General features: G+C 43.3%; 1 protein-coding gene across 3 annotated transcripts in view; it reads right to left on the bottom strand.

Moving 5' to 3' along the window:
• Positions 1–17,332, bottom strand: part of LOC116958156 (zinc finger MYM-type protein 3-like) — a 266,666-nt gene that overhangs the window by 200,063 nt on the left and 49,271 nt on the right. For all 3 annotated transcript variants that reach the window (XR_012930617.1, XM_076055902.1, XM_076055903.1), the window contains 2 exons: positions 6,907–6,980; positions 5,872–6,529 (listed from right to left, as the gene is read on the bottom strand). Coding sequence is in view for 2 of the 3 variants with exons in the window: in XM_076055902.1 (XP_075912017.1) it covers positions 5,872–6,529; positions 6,907–6,980 (732 nt within the window). In the remaining variant the exon portion in view is untranslated. The remainder of the gene's footprint in view (positions 1–5,871; positions 6,530–6,906; positions 6,981–17,332) is intronic.

Below are 17,332 nucleotides of genomic sequence, written 5' to 3'. Positions count from 1 at the left end.
CTCTACAGTAGTAACTACTGACTCTATAGTAGTATCTACTGACTCTACAGTAGCATCTACTGACACTATAGTAGTATCTACTGACTCTACAGTAGTATCTACTGACACTACAGTAGTATCTACTGACACTATAGTAGTATCTACTGACTCTATAGTAGTATCTACTGACTCTACAGTAGTATCTACTGACTCTACAGTAGTAACTACTGACTCTATAGTAGTATCTACTGACTCTACAGTAGCATCTACTGACACTATAGTAGTATCTACTGACTCTACAGTAGTATCTACTGACACTACAGTAGTATCTACTGACACTATAGTAGTATCTATTGACACTACAGTAGTATCTACTGACACTACAGTAGTAACTACTGACTCTATAGTAGTATCTACTGACTCTACAGTAGTATCTACTGACTCTACGGTAGTATCTACTGACTCTACGGTAGTATCTACTGGCTCTACAGTAGTATCTACTGACTCTACAGTAGTATCTACTGACTCTACAGTAGTATCTACTGACTCTACAGTAGTATCTACTGACTCTACAGTAGTATCTACTGACTCTACAGTAGTAACTACTGACTCTATAGTAGTATCTACTGACTCTACAGTAGTAACTACTGACTCTATAGTAGTATCTACTGACTCTACGGTAGTATCTACTGGCTCTACAGTAGTATCTACTGACTCTACAGTAGTATCTACTGACTCTACAGTAGTATCTACTGACTCTACAGTAGTATCTACTGACTCTACAGTAGTATCTACTGACTCTACAGTAGTATCTACTGACACTACAGTAGTATCTACTGACACTACAGTAGTAACTACTGACTCTATAGTAGTATCTACTGACTCTACAGTAGTATCTACTGACTCTACGGTAGTATCTACTGACTCTACGGTAGTATCTACTGGCTCTACAGTAGTATCTACTGACTCTACAGTAGTATCTACTGACTCTACAGTAGTATCTACTGACTCTACAGTAGTATCTACTGACTCTACAGTAGTATCTACTGACTCTACAGTAGTAACTACTGACACTATAGTAGTATCTACTGACTCTACAGTAGTATCTACTGACTCTATAGTAGTATCTACTGACTCTATAATAGTAGCTACAGACTCTATAGTAGTATCTACTGACTCTACAGTAGTATCTACTGACTCTACAGTAGTATCTACTGACTCTATAGTAGTATCTACTGACACTACATTATCTACTGACACTACAGTAGTATCTACTGACTCTACAGTAGTATCTACTGACTCTACAGTAGTATCTACTGACTCTACAGTAGTATCTACTGACTCTACAGTAGTATCTACTGACTCTACAGTAGTATCTACTGACTCTACAGTAGCATCTACTGACACTATAGTAGTATCTACTGACACTATAGTAGTATCTACTGACTCTATAGTAGTATCTACTGACTCTACAGTAGTAACTACTGACTCTATAGTAGTATCTACTGACTCTACAGTAGCATCTACTGACACTATAGTAGTATCTACTGACTCTACAGTAGTATCTACTGACACTACAGTAGTATCTACTGACACTATAGTAGTATCTACTGACTCTATAGTAGTATCTACTGACTCTACAGTAGTATCTACTGACTCTACAGTAGTAACTACTGACTCTATAGTAGTATCTACTGACTCTACAGTAGCATCTACTGACACTATAGTAGTATCTACTGACTCTACAGTAGTATCTACTGACACTACAGTAGTATCTACTGACACTATAGTAGTATCTATTGACACTACAGTAGTATCTACTGACACTACAGTAGTAACTACTGACTCTATAGTAGTATCTACTGACTCTACAGTAGTATCTACTGACTCTACGGTAGTATCTACTGACTCTACGGTAGTATCTACTGGCTCTACAGTAGTATCTACTGACTCTACAGTAGTATCTACTGACTCTACAGTAGTATCTACTGACTCTACAGTAGTATCTACTGACTCTACAGTAGTATCTACTGACTCTACAGTAGTAACTACTGACTCTATAGTAGTATCTACTGACTCTACAGTAGTAACTACTGACTCTATAGTAGTATCTACTGACTCTACGGTAGTATCTACTGGCTCTACAGTAGTATCTACTGACTCTACAGTAGTATCTACTGACTCTACAGTAGTATCTACTGACTCTACAGTAGTATCTACTGACTCTACAGTAGTATCTACTGACTCTACAGTAGTATCTACTGACTCTACAGTAGCATCTACTGACACTATAGTAGTATCTACTGACACTATAGTAGTATCTACTGACTCTATAGTAGTATCTACTGACTCTACAGTAGTATCTACTGACTCTACAGTAGTAACTACTGACTCTATAGTAGTATCTACTGACTCTACAGTAGCATCTATTGACACTATAGTAGTATCTACTGACTCTACAGTAGTATCTACTGACACTACAGTAGTATCTACTGACACTATAGTAGTATCTACTGACTCTATAGTAGTATCTACTGACTCTACAGTAGTATCTACTGACTCTACAGTAGTAACTACTGACTCTATAGTAGTATCTACTGACTCTACAGTAGCATCTACTGACACTATAGTAGTATCTACTGACTCTACAGTAGTATCTACTGACACTACAGTAGTATCTACTGACACTATAGTAGTATCTATTGACACTACAGTAGTATCTACTGACACTACAGTAGTAACTACTGACTCTATAGTAGTATCTACTGACTCTACGGTAGTATCTACTGACTCTACGGTAGTATCTACTGACTCTACGGTAGTATCTACTGGCTCTACAGTAGTATCTACTGACTCTACAGTAGTATCTACTGACTCTACAGTAGTATCTACTGACTCTACAGTAGTATCTACTGACTCTACAGTAGTATCTACTGACTCTATAGTAGTATCTACTGACTCTATAATAGTATCTACAGACTCTATAGTAGTATCTACTGACTCTACAGTAGTATCTACTGACTCTACAGTAGTATCTACTGACACTACAGTAGTATCTACTGACTCTACAGTAGTATCTACTGACTCTACAGTAGTATCTACTGACTCTACAGTAGTATCTACTGACTCTACAGTAGTATCTACTGACTCTACAGTAGCATCTACTGACACTATAGTAGTATCTACTGACACTATAGTAGTATCTACTGACTCTATAGTAGTATCTACTGACTCTACAGTAGTATCTACTGACTCTACAGTAGTAACTACTGACTCTATAGTAGTATCTACTGACTCTACAGTAGCATCTACTGACACTATAGTAGTATCTACTGACTCTACAGTAGTATCTACTGACACTACAGTAGTATCTACTGACACTATAGTAGTATCTACTGACTCTATAGTAGTATCTACTGACTCTACAGTAGTATCTACTGACTCTACAGTAGTAACTACTGACTCTATAGTAGTATCTACTGACTCTAAAGTAGCATCTACTGACACTATAGTAGTATCTACTGACTCTACAGTAGTATCTACTGACACTACAGTAGTATCTACTGACACTATAGTAGTATCTACTGACACTACAGTAGTATCTACTGACACTACAGTAGTAACTACTGACTCTATAGTAGTATCTACTGACTCTACAGTAGTATCTACTGACTCTACGGTAGTATCTACTGACTCTACGGTAGTATCTACTGACTCTACAGTAGTATCTACTGACTCTACAGTAGTATCTACTGACTCTACAGTAGTATCTACTGACTCTATAGCAGTCTCTGGCTTCAACTTGGTTCGAAGCTTTCGTGACTGCAGGAATGAATCTTTGTTTTTTTTCGGTAAAGTCACGTATTAATAAGAAATAATAAAATAACATAATAGCGTATGACGTTTCGGTTGTAACACAAGCAGCCATCATCAGGTACAGAAGAGCTAAATTTACGAGAGGGGAAACACATAACCCCAGATGTATACACAGACACCCAAGTAGGGGGAACTAACACCGACACAATAGGGGACACAGAGAGAGAAGCATACCAGACAGACAGAGTTTAGCAGAATTTGGAAACCATATAAAGCAACACAGACGGTCGGTCAGAACACAATTAACGCATAGCGTAATCAACCAGGCTATTTCAAAGATTGCTAAATAAGATACAGACGGCACACACACACATAGACATTCAAGTCGAGCGGACCAGCACAGGTACAAGCACACAGTGAAGTCGCCTCAAGCAGGCAGAGAAGGCAAGGCTGAGAGACAAAGGGACATTTTAGCATGAGGTATGCATGGAGCAAAGTGGAGCACGGCAGCAAACATTCAGAAGCACCAAGACCCACACAACACAGGCAGGGACAGCACAGAGAAACAAATCCAAGCACAGACACAAAGGCAGAGACAACACACAGACAACACACAAGACAACACACAAGACAACACAAAGACTTCTCATGCTAACACGTCCCACTGCCTCCCAGCCCCGCCCTCTCTGCACATCCAAGGCGACTTCACTGCGCGCCTGCACCCGCGCTGGTCCGCTCCACCCCAACGTCCGTGTGTGTGTGTGTGTGCGCCGTCCGCATCCCAAACCTCACACTTAACTCTTGCAATTGAGCAATCCCCGAAGCAACGCAATGAACCAGGCCACGTGCCAACCGTGCCGCCCCACATGGCCTCCAAACCCCGCTAAACTCCGCCCTCCCGGCATGCCCCTCCCCCCGTGCCCCCCACCGCGCCGGCGCCAGCCCCCCCCCCCCCCCCACCTGGGCGTCCGTGCACACACCCGGGGCCACGTGCCTCCCCCCTCTCACAAATTAGTCTCTGGCTTGCATTGATGCAGGCTGCTCTGCAGTTTCCTCAGCCTGTGTTACAGCAGTAACTGTGTAGTCTGTGGCTTGTCTTGATGCTCGCTGCTCTGCAGTTTCCTCAGCCTGTGCTGCAGAAGTTACTGTGCAGACTCTGGCTTGCATTGATGCAGGCTGCTCTGCAGTTTCCTCAGCCTGTGCTACAGCAGTGACTGTGCTGACTCTGGCTTGCATTGATGCACGCTGCTCTGTAGCTTCCTCAGCCTGTGCTACAGCAGTGACTGTGCAGACTCTGGCTTGCATTGATGCAGGCTGCTTTGTAGTTTCCTCAGCCTGTGCTGCAGAAGTTACTGTGCAGACTCTGGCTTGCATTGATGCACGCTGCTCTGCGGTTTCCTCAAGCACGTGTTGCTGAGGCGCGTTGTTTTTTTTTTGCTGTTGAGGAAGCCGCCGCTCCTCCGCTGTTTGCTTTGCGCGCCAACGGCACGGGCTCCCCCCTTTTGTGTCCGCGCTTGTTTCGGAGGGGGCTTCTGTTCCCTTCCTTCTTGGCGTTTCGCCCTCGCGAACAAAATGACCGCGACCCACCGAGCCGTTTGACGCCAAGGAGAACCTCTCCCCCCCCCGCCCGCCCCCTCCTCCTCCTCCTCCTCCTCCACCCCCGCCGTCGCTCGGCAAGCGCATCCCCGTTGCTAGGGGCGACCGCGAGTCGCCGTTCCGAGCACGTGCGAAGCCGGCATCGTGGTCGGCGGACGTCGTTGCAAAGCGTGATTTTCTCAGTTTATTGGGCAAAAAAACAAAGAGCAAGTGTTCACCCGCGGGGAGGGGGGGGGGGGGGGGCTTGGCGTGCTGCATTTTGTGCGCTCGCTTTGTTGAAACGCAAACCCAAAAAGTTTGTCGGCTGAAAGCGTTACAAGGGAGGCGCGGGCACACACAGACTCGACAAGACGTGACAACAACAACAACAACAACAACAAAAAATGCCCTTCGTAAGGTTTAAGACTTGCACAACGCCCCCAAACCCCCGGTGCTCGGTTAAGGCCGAGTAGGCCTAGGGGAGGGCCCCCGTTTACTCACGGTGCTGCGAGGCTCCCAGGCTCTGGACCCACTCCTTCCAGGCGCGGACTCCGTACAGCGACGACATTTCGCTGGGCCTGACCTCACCGCCCGGCCTCCCCGCCGCGTCCCTCCCGTGCCTCGCCGCTGCGTCTCCCCGAGCCTTCGTGTCTCTCCCGTGCGTCCCAGCGTCTGTCCCGGCGTCTCCACAGCGTCTCCCCGCGTCTACGCTGTGTCTCCTTCTCGTCCCGACGTCTCCGCCGTGTCTCCCCGCGTCTCCGCCGTGTCTCCCCGCGTCTCCGCCGTGTCTCCCCGTGTCTCCCCCGTGTCTCCCCGCGTCTCCGCCGTGTCTCCCCGCGTCTCCCCCGTGTCTCCCCGTGTCTCCGCCATGTCTCCCCGCATCTCCATGTCTCCCCGCATCTCCATGTCTCCCCGCATCTCCATGTCTCCCCGCGTCTCCAACGCGTCTCCCCGCGTCTTCCCCGTGTCTCCCCGCGTCTTCCCCGTGTCTCCCCGCGTCTTCCCCGTGTCTCCCCGCGTCTCCCCCGTGTCTCCCCGCGTCTTCCCCGTGTCTCCCCGCGTCTCCCCCGTGTCTCCCCGTGTCTCCAATGCGTCTCCTCTTCGTCTCTTCTCCTCCCTCCTCGGCCACCGGCATGTCGGATAGAGAGCGGGCTCTCTTCTGTTGAACAAAAGGGGTGGACGGGTAGCCAGGGGAATGGTGGGTACCAGGGTAGTGGTGGGTACCAGGGTAGTTGGTGGGTGCCAGGGTAGTTGGTGGGTGCCAGGGTAGTTGGTGGGTACCAGGGTAGTTGGTGGGTGCCAGGGTAGTTGGTGGGTGCCAGGGTAGTTGGTGGGTACCAGGGTAGTTGGTGGGTGCCAGGGTAGTTGGTGGGTGCCAGGGTAGTTGGTGGGTGCCAGGGTAGTTGGTGGGTACCAGGGTAGTTGGTGGGTGCCAGGGTAGTTGGTGGGTACCAGGGTAGTGGTGGGTACCAGGGTAGTTGGTGGGTACCAGGGTAGTTGGTGGGTGCCAGGGTAGTTGGTGGGTGCCAGGGGTACCTGTCCGGGTTGTCTGCGGAACTTTAGCCTCAGCTCCCTGGAGGGAATCAGCTCGTACTGGCGAACAGCAGTCTCTGTGGGTTTACACGGAAGTACACTCAGCATCGTGAGTTAGTGTGTGAATCACCGCCAGTTAGTCTGTGATTCATCGCTAGTTAGTCTGTGATTCATCGCTAGTTAGTGTGTGAATCACTGCCAGTAAGTATGTGATTCATCACTAGTTAGTGTGTGATTCATCTCTAGTTAGTCTGTGATTCACCGCTAGTTAGTGTGTGAATCACCGCTAGTTAGTGTGATTCATCACCAGTGTGTGATTCATCGCCAGTTAGTGTGTGATTCATCACTAGTTAGTCTGTGATTCATCGCTAGTTAGTGTGTGATTCATCACCAGTTAGTGTGTGAATCACCGCCAGTTAGTGTGTGATTCATCACTAGTTAGTGTGTGATTCGCCGCTAGTTAGTGTGTGATTCACCGCTAGTTAGTGTGTGATTTATCACCAGTTAGTGTGTGATTCATCGCTAGTTAGTGTGTGATTCATCACGAGTTAGTGTGTGATTCATCACCAGTTAGTGTGTGATTCATCACTAGTTAGTCTGTGATTCATCACCAGTTAGTGTGTGATTCATCACCAGTTAGTGTGATTCATCACTAGTTAGTGTGTGATTCATCACCAGTTAGTGTGTGATTCATCACCAGTGTGTGATTCATCACAAGTTAGTGTGTGATTCATCACCAGTTAGTGTGTGATTCATCACCAGTTAGTGTGTGATTCATCGCTAGTTATTGTGTGATTCATTGCTAGTTAGTGTGTGATTCATCACCAGTTAGTGTGTGATTCATCACCAGTTAGTGTGTAATTCATCAGTAGTTAGTGTGTGATTCATCACTAGTTAGTGTGTGATTCATCGCTAGTTAGTGTGTGATTCATCACCAGTTAGTGTGTGATTCATCGCCAGTTAGTGTGTGATTCATCACCAGTTAGTGTGTGATTCATCGCCGGTTAGTGTGTGATTCATCGCCAGTTAGTGTGTGAATCACCGCAGGTTAGTGTGTGATTCATCGCTAGTTAGTGTGTGATTCATCACTAGTTAGTGTGTGATTCATCACTAGTTAGTGTGTGAATCATCACTAGTTAGTCTGTGATTCATCGCTAGTTAGTGTGATTCATCACCAGTTAGTGTGTAATTCATCGCCAGTTAGTGTGTGAATCACCGCCAGTTAGTGTGTGATTCATCGCTAGTTAGTGTGTGATTCACCACTAGTTAGTGTGTGATTCATCGCTAGTTAGTGTGTGATTCATCACGAGTTAGTGTGTGATTCATCACCAGTTAGTGTGATTCATCACTAGTTAGTCTGTGATTCATCACCAGTTAGTGTGTGATTCATCACCAGTTAGTGTGTGATTCATCACCAGTTAGTGTGATTCATCACCAGTAAGTGTGTGATTCATCACTAGTTAGTGTGTGATTCATCACCAGTTAGTGTGTGATTCATCACCAGTTAGTGTGTGATTCATCGCTAGTTATTGTGTTTCATTACTAGTTAGTGTGTGATTCATCGCCGGTCAGTGTGTGATTCATCGCCAGTTAGTGTGTGAATCACCGCCAGTTAGTGTGTGATTCATCGCTAGTTAGTGTGTGATTCATTACTAGTTAGTGTGTGATTCATCACTAGTTAGTGTGTGAATCATCACTAGTTAGTCTGTGATTCATCGCTAGTTAGTGTGATTCATCACCAGTTAATGTGTAATTCATCGCCAGTTAGTGTGTGAATCACCGCCAGTTAGTGTGTGATTCATCGCTAGTTAGTGTGTGATTCGCCACTAGTTAGTGTGTGATTCATCGCTAGTTAGTGTGTGATTCATCACGAGTTAGTGTGTGATTCATCACCAGTTAGTGTGATTCATCACTAGTTAGTCTGTGATTCATCACCAGTTAGTGTGTGATTCATCACCAGTTAGTGTGTGATTCATCACCAGTTAGTGTGATTCATCACCAGTAAGTGTGTGATTCATCACTAGTTAGTGTGTGATTCATCACCAGTTAGTGTGTGATTCATCACCAGTTAGTGTGTGATTCATCACCAGTTAGTGTGTGATTCATCACTAGTTAGTGTGTGATTCATCACCAGTTAGTGTGTGATTCATCACCAGTTAGTGTGTAATTCATCAGTAATTAGTGTGTGATTCACCGCTAGTTAGTGTGTGATTCATCACCAGTTAGTGTGTGATTCATCGCCAGTTAGTGTGTGATTCATCGCTAGCTAGTGTGATTCATCACCAGTTAGTGTGTGATTCATCGCCAGTTAGTGTGTGATTCATCACCAGTTAGTGTGTGATTCACCGCTAGTTAGTGTGTGATTCATCACCAGTTAGTGTGTGATTCATCGCCAGTTAGTGTGTGATTCATCGCTAGTTAGTGTGATTCATCACCAGTTAATGTGTGATTCATCACTAGTTAGTGTGATTCATCACCAGTTAGTCTGTGATTCATCGCTAGTTAGTGTGATTCATCACCAGTTAGTGTGTGATTCATTACCAGTTAGTGTGTGATTCATCACCAGTTAGTGTGATTCATCACTAGTTAGTGTGTGATTCATCACCAGTTAGTGCGAGATTCATCGCCAGTTAGTGTGATTCATCACTAGTAAGTGTGTGATTCATCGCTAGTTAGTGTGTGATTCATCACTAGTCAGTGTGGGAATCACCGCCAGTTAGTGTGTGATTCATCACTAGTTAGTGTGATTCATCGCTAGTTAGTGTGATTCATCACCAGTTAGTGTGTGATTCATCACCAGTTAGTGTGTGATTCATCGCCAGTTAGTGTGTGATTCATCAGCAGTTAGTGTGTCATTCATCACCAGTTACTGTGTGATTCATCACCAGTTAGTGTGTAATTCATCACTAGTTAGTGTGTGATTCACCGTTAGTTAGTCTGTGATTCACCGCTAGTCAGTGTGTGATTCATCACTAGTTAGTGTGTGATTCATCACTAGTTAGTGTGTGATTCATCACTAGTTAGTCTGTGATTCACCACTAGTCAGTGTGTGATACATCACTAGTTAGTGTGTGATTCATCGCTAGTTAGTCTGTGATTCGACGCTAGTTAGTCTGTGATTCACCGCTAGTCAGTGTGTGATTCATCACTAGTTAGTCTGATTCACTGCTAGTTAGTGTGTGATTCACCGCTAGTTAGTGTTTGATTCATCACCAGTTAGTGTGATTCATCACTAGTTAGTGTGTGATTCATCACCAGTTAGTCTGTGATTCATCGCTAGTTAGTGTGTGATTCATCACCAGTTAGTGTGTGATTCATTACCAGTTAGTGTGTGATTCATCACTAGTTAGTGTGTGATTCATCACCAGTTAGTGTGTGATTCATCACCAGTTAGTGTGTGATTCATCACTAGTTAGTGTGTGATTCATCACCAGTTAGTGTGTGATTCATCGCCGGTTAGTGTGTGATTCATCACCAGTTAGTGTGTGAATCACCGCCAGTTAGTGTGTGATTCATCGCTAGTTAGTGTGTGATTCATCACTAGTTATTGTGTGATTCATCACTAGTTAGTGTGTGATTCATCACTAGTTAGTCTGTGATTCATCGCTAGTTAGTGTGATTCATCACCAGTAAGTGTGTGATTCATCACTAGTTAGTGTGTGATTCATCACCAGTTAGTGTGTGATTCATCACCAGTTAGTGTGTGATTCATCGCTAGTTATTGTGTGATTCATTGCTAGTTAGTGTGTGATTCATCACCAGTTAGTGTGTGATTCATCACCAGTTAGTGTGTAATTCATAAGTAGTTAGTGTGTGATTCATCACTAGTTAGTGTGTGATTCATCGCTAGTTAGTGTGTGATTCATCACCAGTTAGTGTGTGATTCATCACCAGTTAGTGTGTGATTCATCGCTAGTTAGTGTGTGATTCATCACCAGTTAGTGTGTGATTCATCACCAGTTAGTGTGTGATTCATCACTAGTAGTGTGTGATTCTTCACCAGTTAGTGTGTGATTCATCACCAGTTAGTGTGTAATTCATCAGTAGTTAGTGTGTGATTCACCACTAGTTAGTGTGTGATTCATCACCAGTTAGTGTGTGATTCATCACCAGTTAGTGTGTGATTCATCGCTAGCTAGTGTGATTCATCACCAGTTAGTGTGTGATTCATCACCAGTTAGTGTGTGATTCATCGCTAGTTATTGTGATTCATTGCTAGTTAGTGTGTGATTCATCAACAGTTAGTGTGTAATTCATCAGTAGTTAGTGTGTGATTCATCACTAGTTAGTGTGTGATTCATCGCTAGTTAGTGTGTGATTCATCACCAGTTAGTGTGATTCATCGCCAGTTAGTGTGTGATTCATCGCTAGTTAGTGTGTGATTCATCACCAGTTAGTGTGTGATTCATCGCCGGTTAGTGTGTGATTCATCGCCAGTTAGTGTGTGAATCACCGCCTGTTAGTGTGTGATTCATTGCTAGTTAGTGTGTGATTCATCACTAGTTAGTGTGATTCATCACTAGTTAGTGTGTGATTCATCACTAGTTAGTCTGTGATTCATCACTAGTTAGTGCGATTAATCACCAGTTAGTGTGTAATTCATCGCCAGTTAGTGTGTGAATCACCGCCAGTTAGTGTGTGATTCATCGCTAGTTAGTGTGTGATTCGCCACTAGTTAGTGTGTGATTCACCGCTAGTGTGTGATTCATCACCAGTTAGTGTGTGATTCATCACCAGTTAGTGTGTGATTCATCGCTAGTTAGTGTGTGATTCATCACGAGTTAGTGTGTGATTCATCACCAGTTAGTGTGTGATTCATCACTAGTTAGTCTGTGATTCATCACCAGTTAGTGTGTGATTCATCACCAGTTAGTGTGTGATTCATCACTAGTTAGTGTGTGATTCATCACCAGTTAGTGTGTGATTCATCACCAGTTAGTGTGTGATTCATTGCTAGTTATTGTGTGATTCATTGCTAGTTAGTGTGTGATTCATTACCAGTTAGTGTGTGATTCATCACCAGTAAGTGTGTAATTCATCAGTAGTTAGTGTGTGATTCATCACTAGTTAGTGTGTGATTCATCGCTAGTTAGTGTGTGATTCATCGCCAGTTAGTGTGTGATTCATCGCCAGTTAGTGTGTGATTCATCGCTAGTTAGTGTGTGATTCATCACCAGTTAGTGTGTGATTCATCACCAGTTAGTGTGTGATTCATCACTAGTTAGTGTGTGATTCATCACCAGTTAGTGTGTGATTCATCACCAGTTAGTGTGTGATTCACCGCTAGTTAGTGTGTGATTCATCATCAGTTAGTGTGTGATTCATCGCCAGTTAGTGTGTGATTCATCGCTAGCTAGTGTGATTCATCACCAGTTAGTGTGTGATTCATCACCAGTTAGTGCGTGATAAATCACCAGTTAGTGTGATTCATCACCAGTTAGTGTGTGATTCATCACTAGTTAGTGTGTGATTCATCACCAGTTAGTCTGTGATGCATTACCAGTTAGTGTGTGATTCATCGCTAGTTAAGGTGTGATTCATCACCAGTTAGTGTGTGATTAATCGCTAGTTAGTGTGTGATTCACCACTAGTCAGTGTGTGATTCATCACCAGTTAGTGTGTGATTCATCACCAGTTAGTGTGTAATGCATCGCTAGATAGTGTGTGATTCATCACCAGTCAGTGTGTGATTCATCACTAGTTAGTGTGTGATTCATCACCAGTTAGTGTGTGATTCATCACTAGTTAGTGTGTGAATCACCGCCAGTTAGTGTGTGATTCATCACTAGTTAGTGTGTGATTCATCGCTAGTTAGTGTGATTCACCGCTAGTTAGTGTGTGATTCATCACCAGTTAGTGTGTGATTCATCACCAGTTAGTGTGTGATTCATCGCTAGTTAGTGTGATTCATCACCAGTTAGTGTGATTCATCACTAGTTAGTGTATGATTCATCACCAGTTAGTCTGTGATTCATCGCTAGTTAGTGTGTGATTCATGACCAGTTAGTGTGTGATTCATTACCAGTTAGTGTGTGATTCATCACCAGTTAGTGTGTGATTCATCACTAGTTAGTGTGTGATTCATCGCTAGTTAGTGTGTGATTCATCACCAGTTAGTGTGTGATTCATCACCAGTTAGTCTGTGATTCATCGCTAGTTAGTGTGTGATTCATCACCAGTTAGTGTGTGATTCATCGCTAGTTAGTCTGTGATTCACCGCTAGTTAGTGTGTGATTCACCGCTAGTTAGTGTGTGATTCATCACTAGTTAGTGTGTGATTCATCACCAGTTAGTGTGATTCATCACTAGTTAGTGTGTGATTCATCACCAGTTAGTCTGTGATTCATCGCTAGTAAGTGTGTGATTCATCACCAGTTAGTGTGTGATTCATTACCAGTTAGTGTGTGATTCATCACTAGTTAGTGTGTGATTCATCACCAGTTAGTGTGTGATTCATCACCAGTTAGTGTGTGATCCATCACTAGTTAGTGTGTGATTCATCACCAGTTAGTGTGTGATTCATCACCGGTTAGTGTGTGATTCATCGCCAGTTAGTGTGTGATTCATCGCCAGTTAGTGTGTGATTCATCGCTAGTTAGTGTGTGATTCATCACCAGTTAGTGTTTGATTCATCACCAGTTAGTGTGTGATTCATCACTAGTAGTGTGTGATTCATCACCAGTTAGTGTGTGATTCATCACCAGTTAGTGTGTAATTCATCAGTAGTTAGTGTGTGATTCACCACTAGTTAGTGTGTGATTCATCACCAGTTAGTGTGTGATTCATCGCCAGTTAGTGTGTGATTCATCGCTAGCTAGTGTGATTCATCACCAGTTAGTGTGTGATTCATCACCAGTTAGTGTGTGATTCATCGCTAGTTATTGTGTGATTCATTGCTAGTTAGTGTGTGATTCATCACCAGTTAGTGTGATTCATCGCCAGTTAGTGTGTGATTCATCGCTAGTTAGTGTGTGATTCATCACCAGTTAGTGTGTGATTCATCGCCGGTTAGTGTGTGATTCATCGCCAGTTAGTGTGTGAATCACCGCCAGTTAGTGTGTGATTCATCGCCAGTTAGTGTGTGATTCATCGCTAGCTAGTGTGATTCATCACCAGTTAGGGTGTGATTCATCACCAGTTAGTGTGTGATTCATCGCTAGTTATTGTGTGATTCATTGCTAGTTAGTGTGTGATTCATCACCAGTTAGTGTGATTCATCGCCAGTTAGTGTGTGATTCATCGCTAGTTAGTGTGTGATTCAACACCAGTTAGTGTGTGATTCATCGCCGGTTAGTGTGTGATTCATCGCCAGTTAGTGTGTGAATCACCGCCAGTTAGTGTGTGATTCATTGCTAGTTAGTGTGTGATTCATCACTAGTTAGTGTGTGATTCATCATTAGTTAGTGTGTGATTCATCACTAGTTAGTCTGTGATTCATCGCTAGTTAGTGCGATTAATCACCAGTTAGTGTGTAATTAATCGCCAGTTAGTGTGTGAATCACCGCCAGTTAGTGTGTGATTCATCGCTAGTTAGTGTGTGATTCGCCACTAGTTAGTGTGTGATTCACCGCTAGTGTGTGATTCATCACCAGTTAGTGTGTGATTCATCACCAGTTAGTGTGTGATTCATCGCTAGTTAGTGTGTGATTCATCACGAGTTAGTGTGTGATTCATCACCAGTTAGTGTGTGATTCATCACTAGTTAGTCTGTGATTCATCACCAGTTAGTGTGTGATTCATCACCAGTTAGTGTGTGATTCATCACTAGTTAGTGTGTGATTCATCACCAGTTAGTGTGTGATTCATCACCAGTAAGTGTGTGATTCATCACTAGTTAGTGTGTGATTCATCACCAGTTAGTGTGTGATTCATCACCAGTTAGTGTGTGATTCATTGCTAGTTATTGTGTGATTCATTGCTAGTTAGTGTGTGATTCATCACCAGTTAGTGTGTGATTCATCACCAGTTAGTGTGTAATTCATCAGTAGTTAGTGTGTGATTCATCACTAGTTAGTGTGTGATTCATCGCTAGTTAGTGTGTGATTCATCGCCAGTTAGTGTGTGATTCATCGCCAGTTAGTGTGATTCATCGCTAGTTAGTGTGTGATTCATCACCAGTTAGTGTGTGATTCATCACCAGTTAGTGTGTAATTCATCACTAGTTAGTGTGTGATTCATCACCAGTTAGTGTGTGATTCATCACCAGTTAGTGTGTGATTCACCGCTAGTTAGTGTGTGATTCATCACCAGTTAGTGTGTGATTCATCGCCAGTTAGTGTGTGATTCATCGCTAGCTAGTGTGATTCATCACGTTAGTGTGTGATTCATCACCAGTTAGTGCGTGATAAATCACCAGTTAGTGTGATTCATCACCAGTTAGTGTGTGATTCATCACTAGTTAGTGTGTGATTCATCACTAGTTAGTCTGTGATGCATTACCAGTTAGTGTGTGATTCATCGCTAGTTAAGGTGTGATTCATCACCAGTTAGTGTGTGATTAATTGCTAGTTAGTGTGTGATTCACCACTAGTCAGTGTGTGATTCATCACCAGTTAGTGTGTGATTCATCACCAGTTAGTGTGTAATGCATCGCTAGATAGTGTGTGATTCATCACCAGTCAGTGTGTGATTCATCACTAGTTAGTGTGATTCATCAACAGTTAGTGTGTGATTCATCACTAGTTAGTGTGTGAATCACCGCCAGTTAGTGTGTGATTCATCACTAGTTAGTGTGTGATTCATCACCAGTTAGTGTGTGATTCATCGCCAGTTAGTGTGTGATTCATCGCTAGTTAGTGTGATTCATCACCAGTTAGTGTGTGATTCATCACTAGTTAGTGTGTGATTCATCACCAGTTAGTCTGTGATTCATCGCTAGTTAGTGTGTGATTCATGACCTGTTAGTGTGTGATTCATTACCAGTTAGTGTGTGATTCATCACCAGTTAGTGTGTGATTCATCACTAGTTAGTGTGTGATTCATCGCTAGTTAGTGTGTGATTCATCACCAGTTAGTGTGTGATTCATCGCTAGTTAGTGTGTGATTCATCACTAGGTAGTGTGTGATTCATCACCAGTTAGTGTGATTCATCACTAGTTAGTGTGTGATTCATCACCAGTTAGTCTGTGATTCATCGCTAGTTAGTGTGTGATTCATCACCAGTTAGTGTGTGATTCATTACCAGTTAGTGTGTGATTCATCACTAGTTAGTGTGTGATTCATCACCAGTTAGTGTGTGATTCATCACCAGTTAGTGTGTGATTCATCACTAGTTAGTGTGTGATTCATCACCAGTTAGTGTGTGATTCATCGCCGGTTAGTGTGTGATTCATCGCCAGTTAGTGTGTGAATCACCGCCAGTTAGTGTGTGATTCATCGCTAGTTAGTGTGTGATTCATCACTAGTTAGTGTGTGATTCATCACTAGTTAGTGTGTGATTCATCACTAGTTAGTCTGTGATTCATCGCTAGTTAGTGTGATTCATCACCAGTAAGTGTGTGATTCATCACTAGTTAGTGTGTGATTCATCACCAGTTAGTGTGTGATTCATCACCAGTTAGTGTGTGATTCATTGCTAGTTATTGTGATTCATTGCTAGTTAGTGTGTGATTCATCACCGGTTAGTGTGTGATTCATCACCAGTTAGTGTGTAATTCATAAGTAGTTAGTGTGTGATTCATCACCAGTTAGTGTATGATTCATCACCAGTTAGTGTGTAATTCATCAGTAGTTAGTGTGTGATTCACCGCTAGTTAGTGTGTGATTCATCACCAGTTAGTGTGTGATTCATCGCCAGTTAGTGTGTGATTCATCGCTAGCTAGTGTGATTCATCACCAGTTAGTGTGTGATTCATCACCAGTTAGTGTGTGATTCATCACTAGTAGTGTGTGATTCATCACCAGTTAGTGTGTGATTCATCACCAGTTAGTGTGTAATTCATCAGTAGTTAGTGTGTGATTCACCACTAGTTAGTGTGTGATTCATCACCAGTTAGTGTGTGATTCATCGCCAGTTAGTGTGTGATTCATCGCTAGCTAGTGTGATTCATCACCAGTTAGTGTGTGATTCATCACCAGTTAGTGTGTGATTCATCGCTAGTTATTGTGTGATTCATTGCTAGTTAGTGTGTGATTCATCACCAGTTAGTGTGATTCATCGCCAGTTAGTGTGTGATTCATCGCTAGTTAGTGTGTGATTCATCACCAGTTAGTGTGTGATTCATCGCCGGTTAGTGTGTGATTCATCGCCAGTTAGTGTGTGAATCACCGCCAGTTAGTGTGTGATTCATCGCCAGTTAGTGTGTGATTCATCGCTAGCTAGTGTGATTCATCACCAGTTAGGGTGTGATTCATCACCAGTTAGTGTGTGATTCATCGCTAGTTATTGTGTGATTCATTGCTAGTTAGTGTGTGATTCATCACCAGTTAG

Source organism: Petromyzon marinus, chromosome 73 (genome assembly GCF_048934315.1).
Source record: "Petromyzon marinus isolate PM22_M1 ecotype Great Lakes invasive population chromosome 73, UKy_Petmar_22M1.pri1.0, whole genome shotgun sequence".
Taxonomy (NCBI): Eukaryota; Metazoa; Chordata; class Hyperoartia; order Petromyzontiformes; family Petromyzontidae; genus Petromyzon; species Petromyzon marinus.
This window is presented reverse-complemented; position numbering and strand designations above follow the sequence as displayed.